The sequence below is a fragment of the Thunnus maccoyii genome, chromosome 6 (assembly GCF_910596095.1).
Source record: "Thunnus maccoyii chromosome 6, fThuMac1.1, whole genome shotgun sequence".
NCBI classification, from domain to species: Eukaryota; Metazoa; Chordata; class Actinopteri; order Scombriformes; family Scombridae; genus Thunnus; species Thunnus maccoyii.
The window spans coordinates 9,670,378-9,686,788 of record NC_056538.1 but is presented as its reverse complement, the minus strand read 5'-3'; the positions used below and the strand labels follow the sequence as shown (position 1 = coordinate 9,686,788).

At 38.5% G+C, this 16,411-nt stretch overlaps 2 protein-coding genes across 11 annotated transcripts in view; one reads left to right on the top strand and one right to left on the bottom strand.

The window, feature by feature from the left end:
• The first annotated feature begins 499 nt into the window (after nucleotides 1-499).
• Nucleotides 500-16,411, top strand: part of LOC121898498 (von Willebrand factor A domain-containing protein 5A-like) — a 35,881-nt gene continuing 19,969 nt past the window's right edge. The window contains exons 1-22 of one of the 10 annotated variants that reach the window (XM_042413631.1): nucleotides 901-1,454; nucleotides 2,869-2,954; nucleotides 3,701-3,903; nucleotides 4,029-4,251; nucleotides 5,399-5,565; nucleotides 5,668-5,782; nucleotides 5,924-6,099; nucleotides 6,190-6,278; nucleotides 6,956-7,100; nucleotides 7,922-8,001; nucleotides 8,113-8,227; nucleotides 8,340-8,498; nucleotides 8,656-8,759; nucleotides 9,242-9,459; nucleotides 9,619-9,672; nucleotides 9,787-9,840; nucleotides 11,302-11,331; nucleotides 12,056-12,115; nucleotides 12,323-12,492; nucleotides 12,674-12,797; nucleotides 12,906-12,976; nucleotides 13,820-14,582. In XM_042413631.1, coding sequence (XP_042269565.1) covers nucleotides 1,198-1,454; nucleotides 2,869-2,954; nucleotides 3,701-3,903; nucleotides 4,029-4,251; nucleotides 5,399-5,565; nucleotides 5,668-5,782; nucleotides 5,924-6,099; nucleotides 6,190-6,278; nucleotides 6,956-7,100; nucleotides 7,922-8,001; nucleotides 8,113-8,227; nucleotides 8,340-8,498; nucleotides 8,656-8,759; nucleotides 9,242-9,459; nucleotides 9,619-9,672; nucleotides 9,787-9,840; nucleotides 11,302-11,331; nucleotides 12,056-12,115; nucleotides 12,323-12,492; nucleotides 12,674-12,797; nucleotides 12,906-12,976; nucleotides 13,820-13,825 — 2,706 coding nt within the window. In that variant the 5' untranslated portion in view covers nucleotides 901-1,197 and the 3' untranslated portion in view covers nucleotides 13,826-14,582. Of the gene's footprint in view, nucleotides 624-898; nucleotides 1,455-2,868; nucleotides 2,955-3,700; nucleotides 3,904-4,028; nucleotides 4,252-5,398; nucleotides 5,566-5,667; nucleotides 5,783-5,923; nucleotides 6,100-6,189; nucleotides 6,279-6,955; nucleotides 7,101-7,921; nucleotides 8,002-8,112; nucleotides 8,228-8,339; nucleotides 8,499-8,655; nucleotides 8,760-9,241; nucleotides 9,460-9,618; nucleotides 9,673-9,786; nucleotides 9,841-10,060; nucleotides 10,100-11,301; nucleotides 11,332-11,529; nucleotides 11,715-12,055; nucleotides 12,116-12,322; nucleotides 12,493-12,673; nucleotides 12,798-12,905; nucleotides 14,583-16,411 lie in introns of those variants that run through there. The other 9 variants (XM_042413638.1, XM_042413635.1, XM_042413633.1 and 6 more) reach the window with 9 other exon arrangements.
• LOC121898500 (von Willebrand factor A domain-containing protein 5A-like) overlaps nucleotides 15,361-16,411 on the bottom strand; it is a 36,203-nt gene continuing 35,152 nt past the window's right edge. Inside the window, exons 20-21 of the mRNA XM_042413640.1 lie at nucleotides 15,823-15,946; nucleotides 15,361-15,713 (exon numbers count right to left, since the gene is read on the bottom strand). Of these exons, the coding sequence (XP_042269574.1) occupies nucleotides 15,634-15,713; nucleotides 15,823-15,946 (204 nt within the window). The 3' untranslated portion in view covers nucleotides 15,361-15,633. The remainder of the gene's footprint in view (nucleotides 15,714-15,822; nucleotides 15,947-16,411) is intronic.

Here is a 16,411-nt window from a genome sequence, read left to right as displayed (position 1 = left end):
AATGTGTCTCACTTATTTCTTCATTACTTCATTGGGGTGTTTGAACTTCACTGTGCAGAATGATGTGCAGATTTTGACACCTGAAGGCTGTTTTCACTGTAGAGGAAGGTTTCTCTGTGCCTAACAACATGATTTTGTGACATTACAGCTGGTTTGTAAACTAATCGTGGTCCAGTATGCAAACTGTGAAACCCCCCAGCACACAAATACTTAGAATGAACCATTCAGTGAGGTAGGAGTCGTCTTGTGTGCAGCAGTTTAACTTCTGAAATAATATAAATATTTGTTTATTCATAGATTCTGGATGTTTCAATGAGGACGAAGAAGTAGGCTATGTGTAATTTCAGAATTTATAAGGTGTGCTATTTTGTGGAAAAACCTAAGACAAAAATGATTTGGAATATGAGTAGCGAGTACAAACCCCACCCATCTGATGCCGCTGTAGTTAAATCGAGAGTACCCCCATAGGCGTGACAGATTTGGCAGTGAGGGTCTATGAACAGCTGAGTATTAAACTGTTCCTGTTTTATCATCCTGCAAACTCTTCTCTCACATAACATCCAGCGTTACAGGAGGAAACTAGGTTAAAACTATCCCGGGCTGATAATCATTTCTCTTCAGAGGTACGCATGTTTTTGTTTATCTGTTAAGTTGTCCAAGATGACGCAGAACACACTGTGACGTTGACTTTATGTGAGCAAGACGGGTATTTATTATTTAGAGTAAACGTTTGCTAAAACCATTTACAGTGGAGTTCGACCTCCAGGAAGGTTCAGTTCTATCATATTTAAGGGGAGCAGTAATGTTATATCTATCTATCTATCTATCTATCTATCTATCTATCTATCTACAGTATATGCAGCTAAATCAGTTGTGTTATTGTGTTACTTATCAGTCAGCTGTCAGTATTTGAAGAGTGGTGGAAGAGAGCCTAAAAGTAGCAATAATACTACAATGTAAAATTATTCCAGTATCAAAAGTGAAAGTACTCGTCGCCCCCTCTGACCAGTCACGTGCACATATATCTTAAAGGGGGCTTGAATACCTGCCCGTTTGGCTTCCCGAGAGAGAAAGTTCCTCTTTTCTGGGGTGTTTTTAAAAAATATATATATATTCCTGCTACATCCAGAGTGACATAATATACTCAGAATCTCATCTTGTTTCTGAGTGTAGCTGACAGAGGATTTATATCAGTATATGTTAGGGTTAAAAGTTTACCTCGAGGTAAAGTGGCTGTTGCTGACGGAACTCACGGGGACTTCACGAGGTGATTATTGTCATCGCACATCTCATGCAAAGCTGGTGTGGATACTGTCACGTAACACGTCTCACCAAGTTTTTTACGTTAGTTATAAAGTTGTAAAAAAGATTAGCATCCTTATCCTCCATAAACTACAAGATAATGATACACTCAACAAGTACAACGACGTTTTCCTCCATAAACAGCCAATGAGGTGCGTTCAGTGTTAGCTAAGTTAATCAGAGTTTCTAGTGTCAAATTGTGTCTGCATTAACTATAGTCAGCAGTGATGTTGTCATTGTGTTTGTGTTATTAATGTCAGGCATGAAAGTAACACCTAATGCACGATTATGTGTACAGTAAGCATACATTTTTGGAGGGAGGGAAGGGATGAAGGAATATTAACTGTTAAAATCTTTTATAAACCAGTGTCTAATATACCTTATCTAAAGAATTGTGGCTTACATGCATGGTGTCTTCCAAGCCTCAGTATTATGATATGATATGTGAACTATATGAAACTGATTTGTTGGCACATAGTAATAGTATCTTAGCCATACAATATCAGCATCCTCCTATTGTCCATTATTACTGAAGCAGTTATGCCTTCTATGTAGAAGTGGTAATAGATGAATATGGAAGTGAGAGAGGCAGCCATGCAGCCAGAGGAAGTACATCTTTGTCAGCAATATTGTGAGGAGAATTTACAGGAATACACTTCATTTCTTTGTATGTATCATTAATTAAATGTCATGTAGCTGTGTTTGAACCAACCTCAGTCATGGGTTTGTTTTAAATACATACATTATACATATACATATCCATTTAACAGTGTTGCAAAATTAGTCATTACAGGCATATATTTATTTAATTATCTGCAAAAATTGCCTTTTATGAATGTGGCCCCCTGCCCTCTAACATCCTCTACATGTCCCTGACTGTGACAGATATATTAAATCAGCCAGGTAGAGGACAACAAAAAAAAACAACAAAGTTCTGCCAAAGTTTGATGCATTTTTCAGACTTATCTCTAAACTTTTCTTTTTTGTGAAATATTGGAAAGCCTTACCTCATTGAGCCTCAAACAATGATTTATTTGGTGGAACTGTTAACAAGTCAAACATCTGCAACATGACAAGGAACTATAGACACAGGGGTTACCAGGCAAAAGGTTTGGGAATTTTAATCTTTCACAATGTCTTGTATTTTATAAGCTTATATATTATTTAATGTAAACTTTGAATGTAAAAAGTAAATACAGCTGTCAAATAAATGTAGTTGAGTAGAAAGTACAATATTTTCCTCTGAATTGTGGTGGAGAAGAAGTACAAAATAGCAAAAAAATGAAAATACTCAAGTAAAGCACAAGTACCTCAGAACTGCACTTCAGTACAGTACTTAAGCAAATGTACTTAGTTACATTCCACCACTGTATCTGAAAACTAAACTAAAAAACTTAAAAATATCTGGAAAAGCTCTAAGATAAAAGTTGAGAATCAGAAAAATTATTTGGATGACATCACTCATATGAAAATGAAAAAACTATCAAACTAATGTCCGAACTACTGAACAATATACAGAGTATAATGTTAAAGTAACTTGCATTACACTTTTATTTGTCACTACAGCAGAAAGTCCTCAAATCTCCTTGTTACCTGTTGCACAGGTAGGATGGAAGACTCCAGCGGTCTACTTACCACTGAGAGGGAACCAGGTACAGAACTGAAAACATTTTTTTTATTTTTTATTTTTGTCTCAATAAATTCCAAATGTTAATCATGCTATGACTACTATTTCAGTTTGTATTCTTGTATTATCTTGTGCAAGAATGAGGGTGGTTTCAAACGGTCTGGTGTGTGTCTGTGTTTGGATATACAGTGCTGCTTTAAAGTTTGTGAACCCTTTAGCATTTGCTCTATTTCTGCATAAATATGACCTATAACGTGATCAGATTTCCATGCAAGTCCTAAAACTAGATAAAGAGACATCAATTAAACAAATGAGTCCAAAACATTACACTGGTTTGTTTATTTATTGAGGAAAATGATCCAATGTTACATATTTGTGCATGGCAAAAGTATGTGAACCTCTAGGATCATCAATGCATCTGAAGGGGAAATTAGAGTCAGGTGTTTCAATCATTTGGATAACAATCAAGTGTGAGTCTGGGAGGCCCTGCCTCATTTAAAGAAGAGAAATCTGGGTTTTCACTATCAAAGTCTGAGCTTCACAACACAGCTTTGTGGACGTATGTCATGTCTCAAACAAAGGATATTTCTTGAGGACCTTAGAGGAAGAGTTGTTGATGCTCACCAGGCTAGAAAGGGTTACAAAACCATTTCTAAAGAGTTTGGACTCCACCAGTCGACTATCAGGCAGATTGTGTACAAATGGAAGACAAAAAGCTTTTCTTATCAAAGTCAAATATCAGTCAATCAGTCATCAATTGTTTCTCATCAGTTCCTCTGAAGAGCATTGAAGTGGAGCTGGAGGTGAGGGACCATGTGGCTACACTGGTCTCCACTCTGCTCTACGAGAACAAGGAGGACAAACCACTGGAGGCTGTTTTTGTCTTCCCTCTGCCTGGAGATGCTGCTGTCTGTCATTTCAGTGCTAAGATTGGACAAACACAGATTGTAGCTGAGGTGAAGGAGAAACAGGAGGTGAGCTGGACAGTAAAGACGTACTCACAGTGATGAATCTGACAGACAGTAAACAGCAAACACTTTACTGACAGTAAAACAGTAAACACACAAACCATTACTCACATGTGTCATCTGTGCTGCAGGCTCATGAGGAGTATGATGATGCACTGAGCTCTGGTCAGCAGGCCTTCCTATTGGAGGAGAGTGATCAGAGCCCGGATATATTCTCTCTGAGTGTGGGCAGTCTGCCTCCAGGAGAGAGTGCCTCCATCAGGCTGGAGTACGTCACTGAGCTGGCTGTGCAGGCTGATGACGGGCTGAGGTTTTGTCTGCCTGCTGTGCTCAACCCTCGCTACCAACCTCAGGGTAGGAAAACCAGACAACACATTCTGCTTATACACACCATAACTGCAAGGAATTTCATTCCAACAGTAACATGCCTGAAAGTACACCAATGAAAAGAACTTTTGTCCACTACACTGACAGTAAACATTCTGAAAACATATGCTACAGGCTGTAAAAAGTCTTCCAACCTCTAGTTGGACTGAGGAGTGAACATAGAACCAAGCAGGTTACAGATGGCAGGAAAATATGGGAGAAAGTGAGATTTCACCTTGACTTTCCATAACAATCATGTTCAACTTGCAAAAGTTGCCTAAAAAAATGATGCACATTTTGTGCTTTTCTGAATCCGTAGAAACATGGCCATTGCATTGTGACTGACAAAATGTTTTCAGATTGTTGTTTGTTCTGAGCTTTGTAAAATGTTTGTAAAAAAAGCTGAGATGGATGCAGTGTGTTAATGCTGACTCTCTGTTTAACTTAACTAATGTGACTAAAATGAGAAGTAACGAAATGCAGATTTTTTTTTTACTTAGTTTTTTTACTAATTTACTAATTACTAAAAAAATTTCATTTGTTTCAGAAAAAGGTTGAGTATTCCCCAATAGCCACACTTCTACACTTCCACATTTCCAACATTGCAAAATTTTAAAAAATTCAATGTAGACAAGTCAGTTGGCTAAGTGCCTAATATGATGGTGAAAGTGTGTGGAGGATTTTCAAAACACACAAGGACACGGTAGTTGTTGTGGAAATTTTAAGATGGATTCACAGAGAGCAAGTTGTCTTTCACACTTTTACTGCAATAACCAATTCACATTTGCAGATGCAGAGCTCCCAGTTTTCTAGGCTGAAGAGATACACTATGAAGTTCAGCATTTGTACATACAGCCACATGCGTCACAATTATCCCATATTTCTCACTCTGACAGTTGTCTTTTAATGAATACACAGTTGCCCTTTGTCCATTCATAACTCAGATGTGTTCCTATTCATTGCTGATCTTTCAGCAGCTGTAAAATGTTTTGGGGATATACATGTTCTTTCCTTTGAAAAGGTTTTGTATGCAATAGCCCTGTGTCATCCATTGCTTCAAACAATGCCTCACAGTTGCTCAAGTAATGTCATTTTGTAATGTCTCTTTGATTACAACATTTTATGTTCCTCACAGGTAGTGAAGGTGGCAGCGTCCAGGTGACATCTGTTCCAGCCTCTCTGGTGCCCTACAGTCTGTCTTTCTCTGCCCGGGTGTCTTCTCCTCGTCCAATCTCTAAAGTGGAGTCCAACTGCTCCCTGGACCCTCTCCAGTACCTCAACACAGAGCAAACTCAGGCCACGGTATGTAGAGTGCTAACGTGTCTGCTGTGTGTGATTGTTCCTCATTACTGAGAACAAGACATCTCTCTATTTATGTTTATGAGTGTGTTTTGTGAACTGCAGGTCAAGTTGGCTGCAGGACACAAGTTCGACAGGGATGTTGAACTGTTGATTTATTACAAAGACGCCCACCAGCCCACTGCTGTGGTGGAGGCAGGACAGGCCTCTGCCAAGCCTGGTGAGTGACAATTAGAGAAGTTGTTACTCTGTAAATAAAAAGTTAATTATCCTCATTCTCAAACTGATGAGTTACATGTGTTTTAATAAATGATAAAAAGCCGTTTTCTGGTCATTTTTGTGTCTCTTTCCTGTGTTTCAGGCACTCTGATGGGTGATCCAGTGGTGATGCTGAGCCTGTACCCTGAGTTCCCCCAGGCTGTGATGTCTTCAGTCGCCTCATGTGGAGAGTTTGTGTTCTTGATTGATCGATCTGGAAGTATGGATTGTTGTATGGGCAACAGCAACCAGCAAGAGACTCGCATTGGCAGTGCCAGGGTATTCATTATGTGTCAACTCTGTCATAAAATCATTCATAGTGTTCCTCTCACACAGTGGCCTTCACTCTCTTTTCTCTCTTCCTCCAAGGATACTCTACTGCTCCTGCTGAAGAGTTTACCAATGGGCTGCTACTTCAACATCTACGGTTTCGGGTCTAGCTATCAACACATCTTCCTGTAAATCACTGCCCCATTTCACCCAGTCCACAAAAATGTGTTTCTGTCTTTGATATCACTGTTTGCACATGTGCGTCTGTATGTCAGTGCTGTCAGCAGACAGGTCTTTGATATTGGGTGATTCTGAAAAACTCAAAAGTTGCTAGCCAGACTCTTCTGTAGTTCCCCAGTGATGGAGTGAGTTACCAAACTTCACTCAATCTGCAGAGTCCCTCTTGATCTGTAAGAAAAAGCTAAAGAGCCAGCTCTTTCTCATACACTTCCTCACCTGAGGGACTGCAAAAAAAAAAAGTTATTATCGGCTTCAATGCACTTTATTGCCTCTATGCACTGCCTGTTGACACCTACATCCTATCGGACCTGAACTTAGCTTCATGGCACTTACTTGTGTTGTCTTCTCGTGGATAGATCCTTGCTTGTGTTGTTTTAACTCTCGTGTGTACGTTGCGTTGGATAAAAAGAGTCTGCCAAATAAAATTGTAACATTGTAACATTTCAAAATCAATTATTCCTACAAATATGGTCATGGTATTAACAGTACAGTTAAGACATGAGGAAGTTTAGGGAAAGACTGCAGTTATGCTATAAAAAAGACTGGATATGAATTTCAAATTGAATTGTGGAAGTTGGTAGCGCTACACAACCATCTGACCCCATCTGTGTGTTTCTGATGGCAGTAAGAGTGTGGAGTACAATGAGAAGACTATGGAAGAGGCTCTGAAGAAAGTTGAGGAGATGGACGCTGATCTGGGAGGAACAGAGATCCTGGAGCCCCTCAAACACATTTACAGCCAGCCCTGCGTTCCCAGTCAACCAAGACAAGTAACACACACACACACACACACACACACATTATGCAAAAACTTAAGGGTCATTTTTGTTACACAACTATGACCCTCTCATAGTTTGGTGTTTTCCTGATCTTCATCAGCAATTTGCTGCTACATTGAAGTGAGTAAGTTGGGACATGTGACAGCTGAATAGCTCTGCATTAAGAGATTAAACTTACATCACAGCTCTTCCCTGTGTGTAGTCTGGTGTAGTTTGTACAGTTTCCTGATGATGTCTGTGGACAGAGAAATGTTAGTGTGGATCTGTTGTGGCAAGAAGGTTTGGACAGGATTTGGAAAGCTACAAATGTGATACATCTGGAAAATGTTGCTGAAGCAGATGTGACAGTTCAGCTGTGTTCATTTCACTCACTGACGCTTGCTGACATTTTTTATTAAAACTGCTGCTTGTTTCTGTTGTTTACTCACTGAAAACTCACTGGTTCCAGTGTTTTAATGGAGCACATGAAGTGTTTGACTGCTGGTGTAGCCAGAGCAAACAAGTAAAGAATAGGAAATAAATGAGGGATAACATATCCTATACAATCTATAAACAATTGCTTGATTGATCTACTCAATAGTTCCTAATTTTCTGTCCTTTCCAAGTACAATGTTGAACAAACCAGTTTATTAGAGGCTCATACATGACACACCTTATCTGTTCTATATACATCACTGTTATATCTAATTGTGTTACTGAAACAGCAACCTGACACTGCTCTCAATATTTTGTGGATGACTCATAGCACATGTTACATTTTTCATAGTGTGCTGATATTTAACTAACAGTGATATGTAAACTCTCTGTCCCAGCTGTTTGTCTTTACTGACGGCGAGGTGGAGAACACCAAAGAAGTTATAAATCTGGTGAGGGACAACTCAGGCTCCCACAGGTGAAAGCACAATAACACAAAATACAAAAATACAACAATCACCCACACAATTCCCAGAATATGTCCAATGTCTGAATTCTGTGTGTTAAAAACAAAAGTACTTCATTGCAGGTGTTTCTCTTTTGGGATCGGGGAAGGAGCCAGCTCTGCTCTTATCAATGGGTTGGCCAAGGAAGGAGGAGGTCACGCTCAGTTCATCACAGGAACTGACAGGATGCAACCAAAAGTAAGACATGACCATTTATTATTATTAAAAAAACATAAAAAACATCAAATTTGTGTCTAGACAAAAGACATAATTAAAAGTAAATAATGAATTAACATTCTTTATTCATCAGGTGATGCAGTCGCTGCGATTTGCTCTGCAGCCAGCTGTAGTGGACATCTCAGTCACATGGGATTTACCAAAGGCAGTGTCTGTCACTGTCCTCTCTCCACCCATCACAACAATTTTCCAGGGTCAAAGGTCACTGATTTATGCCCAGCTCACTGGACAGGTAGGAGCAGCACCATGTCATAGTGAAATACCTATTTTATATCTGAGGATGAATTTGCCCATCGGTAAACTGAGAGATTGGCATTATGCTTTTTTTTTTCATCAGGTTTGTCATCACATTATTAAACATGTTTTCTATCCCTGTAATGCTCTCTCAGAGTCCAGAGGCAGCAGAAGGCTGTGTGACAGTGAAGTACAGCCTGGCAGGTCATGCATCTCAGAACCAGCTCCGCTTCAGTCTCAAACCTGCAGAGGACACTGGGTAAAACAGGGTTTGGTCAGACAATAGAAGGGCCATGAACTGGGTAGTGAGTTTCCAATAGAAAAAAAATGAAGCTTTGGAAAAAAAATATAATAAAATTAAATGGGTGAAATTAATGATAAACATGATCCTAATAACTGAAAGGATATTGCACCAGCATGTGGAATTTGGTGAACTCTTCACACTCTTGGAGAACAGTGTGGAGTCCCCATATCATGACTTTGTTGATTAAAGCTGAGGGAGCTCTTGACAGAAAGCTAGATTAGAATTCTAAGTGTAGGGTTTGTACTGTGTTTACAATGTAGCAGGGTGGAAAGATTGCTGATGTTGCTGTGATATTGATGCACTTGCATGTTGAAATCTGAGTTGGTCAGTAAATTTGATCTATAGAGACCTAATTGACTCGACATGGATCTCCATTGTGCATTGATAGAAATATAAGGTAAGCTCCACCTGTCCTAACTCCTCTCTCTTGTCTGCAGACTAACAGTCCACAGGTTGGGTGCTCGGACTCTGATTCGCTCCCTGGAGATAGAGGAGAGAGAGGATGGAGAAGAGCAAGATGGAGTGAAGCAGAAGGTGGTGGAGCTCAGTGTCCAATCAGGAGTGAGCAGCTCCTTCACTGCCTTCATTGCCATCAATAAAGGCGACGGCCAGGCAATTCAAGGGCCTCTGTTGTTTAGAAATGATCTAATGTTAGGTCAGTGTTACTCTAAGAGCGAATGAAAAATTCTTATTTGTCACCAACAGCTTTGATTTTTTTTTAAATTTCATTTTTATTTATAGTTTTTGTCTACTAACTCTTGTGCAAGACAACACTAGATTTAATATTCTACTCTTTGTTTTTTAAATTTAAAAGGATGCAGTTTGCGTGATTTTTCTCTGGGGTTCGATGAGGATTCATGTGATTCAGGTATGTTGTAAAAGCTGAATTGTTTTTTGTCGCTTGTGCAGATGTGGGTTTTTATTTCTAGTTTTATTTCTGAATACAACACAGATCAGTTACTTGAAATCTCCCCATAAACAGGTTTTGGCGGCTTTGGCTGGTCCCGCAAGTTTGGTGCCTCATTTCAGAGCCATGGTAAGCAAACACACATACGTGTAATCCCAAAAAGGGAAATTTCTTTTTTTTTAAAATAATTTTTTTGGAGGATCAGATTTGCCTCTACATGGTGCTATTAAGTGACCCTGACATCATTGTATGATAAAGGTCTTGATGGGCTTCTCAGGACTGTGATGAATATTATTCCCTGTATCAAGGCTAGCTGTGGTATGAACTTGTCATAAATTGCTCGTTTCAGCCTGATGAATGTCACCTGTTCATGAGGAGGTGTGCATTTGTGAGTATGCTTCATGCTTTGATTTGTGCTTTGACACAAAGTTAGATGCTAAAAAATGTTTTTCTAAAGCAACGCAGTCCATGATGAGAGGCGGTCATGTGCCAGTCACAGAGATATTAGAGGAGAATATTATAGTCTACAGGTGATGTTACACTGTCAGCTGCAACAAAAGATGATACGAGTCCTGCAGAGAAACACAGAGGCAGCTTTTGCAGTGAGAGAAGTTTCCTAGCAACTGCTGAAATGTAGAAGTTGCTGCTCCAAAATATGCCAATAAAAATCATAGAATCTAAAAAAAACCTTTCAGTAAATTGGAAGCTATGTTGATGATAACAGAACAGAATATTAATTTTGCATCAAGTTTGTTTTAGTTGTATGTTTAAAGGCATACTATACAGGATTTGTCAATTGGCGTTTGTAAACACAGCATTCAAAGTTGGCCCCTCCTCCCTGGCTCAACGACACCAGAGAGAGAAAGAGCGAGAACAAAGCTGTGAATCAGATAAATAAAATATTATTTCTGATTGTTTCACAACAGTTACAGTCTAAAGCACAAATAAACACACCCGCACCTCCACATAACCCCGCGGTAAGGTGCCACAATGCCAAATTTCATGTGAATGCAGCCAAAATACACCCTTGTCCGGTCCACTGTGGTCTCTCTGCACGGTCAAACAGACAGCAGAGGAGCAGCACACAGCAGCACTCTGTACAGCAGCAGAGGAGAGAGATGGAGAAGCCTCACACCCTGGCCGCTGTTATTGGCTGGGGGCTACACACTGAGGGAAATATCTGACTCTTAAGCTGCTTAATGCTCCACTGCGTTCACCAGCCAGTTGTCAACTGTCTGTGCCGTTTGGTGCCAAGCAGGTAGTGTACAGTGTGTTTTTAGCACTTTTAACAGCCAGCTGTTTTTACCAAAAATGACACTATAAAAGCGGTGAGAGAGAATCAAAACAGTAAAGTTCGGGGCCAGACAGCTACAGAATGAGTCGAAACTTGCTATAAAGCTCAAAAAAGCCAGGGGGAGCTCCAGAGTTGTGTGTTAATTCTCTATAGGAATAAACACCTGAATTCTCTCATCACAACAGGGGACACCTTTGACATCACACATTGCATTTGATACATTGTCCTTATGAACGATATTGATTATAGCCGCTTTAATGTTGTAACTTTCTTAATGTATCTCTTACATTTTTCAGGAAAGTCTGTAAAGAAGAAACTGAAATCAGGTAAATCTTCCTCCTGTGTTTTTTTTAGATTACTTGTAGTGGTACTTGAACGTATTTCAACAGGTCAATCTAATTTCTTAAACAGATCAAAATTTATTAAAGGAGGTTCCTTTAATAAATTGGGGTGAACAGAATTTTCTTTAGGTTGTATTAAGCACTGAAAAATTAAATGTAAAAAACAGCAATATCTCTCTCTAGAAACAATGGTTCTTTGAGGGAGCTCTCAAAGAATAAGAGCAGAAAAGAAGACTTTGCTAGAGAACAAAATTTTCCCTTAATGAAGAAAGCCAGTGATTGTGAAGCAATGCTAGCGTGACTTCAGTGCTGTGCCTGAACTAACACTACGTCCCTGTGTCTGTGCTGAGAAGGGGAAACATCATCAGGTCAACATTTCTTTGTAATACTTTGGTTTATGACCAAATACTGAAAACTGATTCCATGTACTTTGTGTTTAGTGCTGCATGTATTCAAATTGCATAGAAATGTTGTAATATATTTCTCTTATTAATTACGCAAACCTATTTATTTCGTTAGGTTTTTGTTTAGGTTATATATTTAGGTTTTATTGCTTATTACAACAAACATAACATAGATGGCTACAATACAAATCTTGAAAGTTATTCTGGATGTGACGTGTGCCAGTAAGGCAATAGCTAAATGTGAAATAAAATTACGTAAAAAACAGATCCTGATGATTTGCTTGAAATCTCCTTTGTCTCAACAGTTTTCAGCAGAGTTGGAGGCTTCTTTAAGGGTGGTCAGAAAGCATCATGTCAGAGCAATGGTAAGCAAACACATAGTGTGTTAATGATTTTTTCTGAATGTCATTGACATTATTAAACTATATGTCTTTTAAAGAAGCTGCACATTCAGAGGGACATGTATGTATGTAAACAGACAGCAGTCCCAACAATCTCTACAATCCCTTTCCCACATCTATGCAGCTACACACAGATTATACTGATTACACTTTCTATGATTTTCTCCTCAGAGACAGATTTAAGCGAGGATGCAGCCTTTAAGCCCAAGCAGCCACCCAGAGACCCTTTGCTGCAGTTGGTGTCTCTGCAGGAGGCGTCTGGCTGCTGGGTGCTAGATCCAGCTCTGGCTGCTGCACTGGGAAAGACCAGCGAGGAGCTGGATAAGCCAAAACCTGCATTGGTGGGTTATTGTTAGATATACAGTAAGAATGCAACTTGATCGGTTATTTTTAAATTGTAGTAAATATTGTGAGCAGCTGATCACTCCTCAGTGTAGGGACAATGTCCAGTGAGCTTTGGTCTTGAATCTTCACTCATACTGTTGGTCTTTCCATCTGTTTTTCTTTGATTTGGTGAATTAGGTGAACAAGGAAGTGTGGGCCACCATTCTGGCTCTGATCTGGCTTCATGGTTTCAAGTCAGATGTTCAGGATGAATGGGAGCTTCTGGCTATGAAGGCTGTGTCATGGCTCCGTGCTCAGAAAGGTAATCACCATAATAATAAGTGCTGATCTGATGTTTTTAAATGTGTGTACTGGTTATAATCAGCTGCTACATTCAGTTTAATGATGGTTTGTTCTATGTTTTTTTCAGCACCATGTGTGACAGAGTGTATAGAGGCTGGAAATGCACTGCTGGGATGTGAGGTGCAGAAAGATGCTCTGGTGATTTGAGATTTCATTCCACTGGCCTCTACTGAGTCAGAAACAAACCCTCATTGCAACTTCACTCCTTCTTTCAGAACATTAAACTTTAAGTTGCCAAGATGATACAATTAACGCAGACAAGACAATAATGGAGTTTGAAATGAGATTTGCCAAAAACGACAAAAGCCCTGGTTCAGACGGATATATCAGTGCATTTTATAAGGCTTTCTCAGATCAAATGACTTCATTACTAGCTACTGATGACAATCACTGATCAATGTTACACATAAAAAGTGTAAAGAGGGGGAGGCCTATTGCACAAAATGACTATAGATTGCTTACATCTATTTTTGCAAAAAGAGAAGGAACTGCAATAAAACACATTATACATCCTGATCTAACTGGGTTTATTACTAATGAGAAGATTCTGAATATTATAACTTCATTTCCAGAGTAGAGAGAATATGGCTTTAGCTTTAGAGACACAAAAAGCCTTTGATCAGGTATCACGGCCTTGAATTTGATTAAATGGGTACAAAACAAATATTCAACTAACCATAAGAACAAATGGTCATTTATCTCAGCCTTTCAGTATTGAGAGAGGAGTATGTCAAATGTTCTTCTTTTTACCATCAGTATTGAACCCTTTCCATGATAAGATTAAAGCCAAATATTAAAGGTATAAAAATCAGAGATGAATAGCACAGAATCATTTTGTAAGTGGATGGCAAATGAAAAAAAAAACAACAAAAAAACTTTTGTTAATGGATTAGGCTGACTATTTTCTATATTTTCTTATTGTCAACAAATCTATTGTGTGTGTTTCCAAAGCCTGATATACCATATTCCTCTGTTTCATAGACCTGAAAGGCTACGTCAAAGTCGATGACTTTCATCCTCAATGGCTGACAAAGTTAGTCCACCATCATCATTTTTTCTTGCTTTACATCTGCATGAACAATCTCTACACTGTCTAGAAACTGCAGAGCTGTAGCCTACTGAAATCATGAATGATATATTCATATAACATGAATAACTCAGTGTTCATTTATGATTTTTAAACAATCGTGAAAAAAAATGTGTGCCTTAAAAGAGCTAAGACTAGAGGGTTTCATCCTGTAAGCTTTTTTTTTATGACTGATAGAAGGTGTATTTTCACCTAAATACCAACTTTTAAATGGTCGTTTGAGTGTAATATTAGATTCAATGACATATATGTACTGTAACTGTGATAATAGAAGTTTGTATAGAATTGATTTATTTATTATTGATCTTTCCATAAGCCATTAAAACTGTTTTACTTTTTTCCAGTGAAGTGTAACAAGATTACAAAACAAATAAATGGGTATGACTAATTGCCTTTTTCCTTGGTCCACTTTTCAGGTGTGTCACATATGTTCAACCTTTGATTAAATACATTGTTTTTATTTAGTTTTTTCTTGATTTAATATTTATTATTGAGTTTGTGTGTTAGCGTTACTACTATAGTGGTAGTATGTTGCACTGTATGTTTTTCATATGACATCTGCTGTCTGACCTGACTCTTATTTGTCACTGTGAATGGGTGACCAAACTAGTTTCCCCTCTGATGAATAATAAAGTTATCTGACATAATCTAATCACACTTTTAAAGGATAAGTCTGGTGATATTCTCTATTTTCTACTTTTCTTATTGTCAACAAAAAACAAAAATAAACTCATCCTACAGTACTAACAGCTATTATATGTGTATTCAGGGCCTGATAGGCTATATCTTATTCCTCTCTACCATTGACCTCCACTGTGGCAGTTAATAAGTAGTATGGTGGTGTTTCATTAATGGATACAAGGTGGAGTTATTGGTGCCATGCTTCAATATGTCGTGCACTTTCTTATGGACAACTTGTGTACCGAGTTTCATTTTTATTAAAGACAACAATAGTAGAAATATAATGTTATAATATTACAGTAGCGCCCCCTGTGGGTAGAATTGTAAGAAATGTTAAACAGTTGCAGTGTGCATCAGCTTCACAGCTCTCTCACAATTAAAAGAGCACCAGTCAAACCTTTTGCGTGTGTGTGTACAGAACTTTTTCATTATTTTTTAAATATATTTTAATATTATTTCAATCTCTTTTCTGTTTTGATTTATCTTTTCTTTCTGTCTTTGTTGTATGCAGCTGATCCTACCGGTCTAATGCAAAGATCTTCTCATTAGACCAACAGGATCAGGTGTATACAACAACTTCATGCTGAAAGGCTGAGGTCTGGTTTCAACAGAAATGCACTGTAATAAATCTATGAGACTTAGTGTAGTGCATGTATCCCTTATGTATGTGCCAACAATGATTTCTCACAGTTTTATGGGACGCTGCATGGGGAAATGTGTTGTTGTCTTGTTTGAGCTTAAATGCACAAAGAAGTTTCAGGTCCAAAGATTCAACTTTAATTTTCTGGAACAAGAAACCATTTCTGATACAAAGCAACATTAAAGCACTGACACAGAAAACAATTCTGTCTTGTTACATGGCTGATCCTGGATGGATGAAGCACAGGGCAAATATACTAAGGCACAAGATATCATAAAAGTAGAAAGTGCAAAGTAGTAACATTCAATGTTGATGAAGTAAATGCAGGATGGAGTAAATCTGCTCCTATGTACCAATCTGGAAGGAAAAGCCAGTTTAACAAAAACCTCAAATCCCCAGTGAATCTTTCTGCACCTTGCAACCCAGCAGTGCATTTCCAGCTTCCACACACTCTGTCACACATGGTGCTGAAAAAAAACACAGAAGAAGCCATCATTAGACTGAATGTAGCAGCTGATTATAACCAGTACACACAGTTAAAAACATCAGATCAGCACTTATTATTATGATGATTACCCTTCTGAGCACAGAGCCATGATGCAGCCTTCATAGCCAGAAGCTCCCATTCATCCTGAACATCTGACTTGAAACCATGAAGCCAGATCAGAGCCAGAATGGTGGCCCACACTTCCTTGTTCACCTTTATCAGCAAATGAAAGAATAAAAGACAACAGAAAGAAACAAAATCAAGGAAAACAAAGACAGCAAAGCATTTCAAAGGAAAATGTGACTGAACAGTTCTTAAAACAGTGGTAACAATATTATATACTAAATAAAATAAGAGCACACTCAAATATGTACAGTACATGTGATTTACTCTCAGATATGGTTCATCTGTCACCTTTCATTAACAGGTGGTTTAAAAACACCACAAGAGGGCACCATACACAATCTCTCAATCTGGTTGCATTTCTTTGATTATTACTGAGCAGCCACAACATCATTGTGTCTCACTTATCTTCATACAGAACACAGCTTCTAAGATTTGTTCTGGTGTTATTGCAGTTTGACCACGATCACACTGTTTATCACACCTAGGAATGACTCTAAATTATGGTCTCGAATTCTGCTGCAGACTAATTTCTCAGCATGTCTTTTTATTATT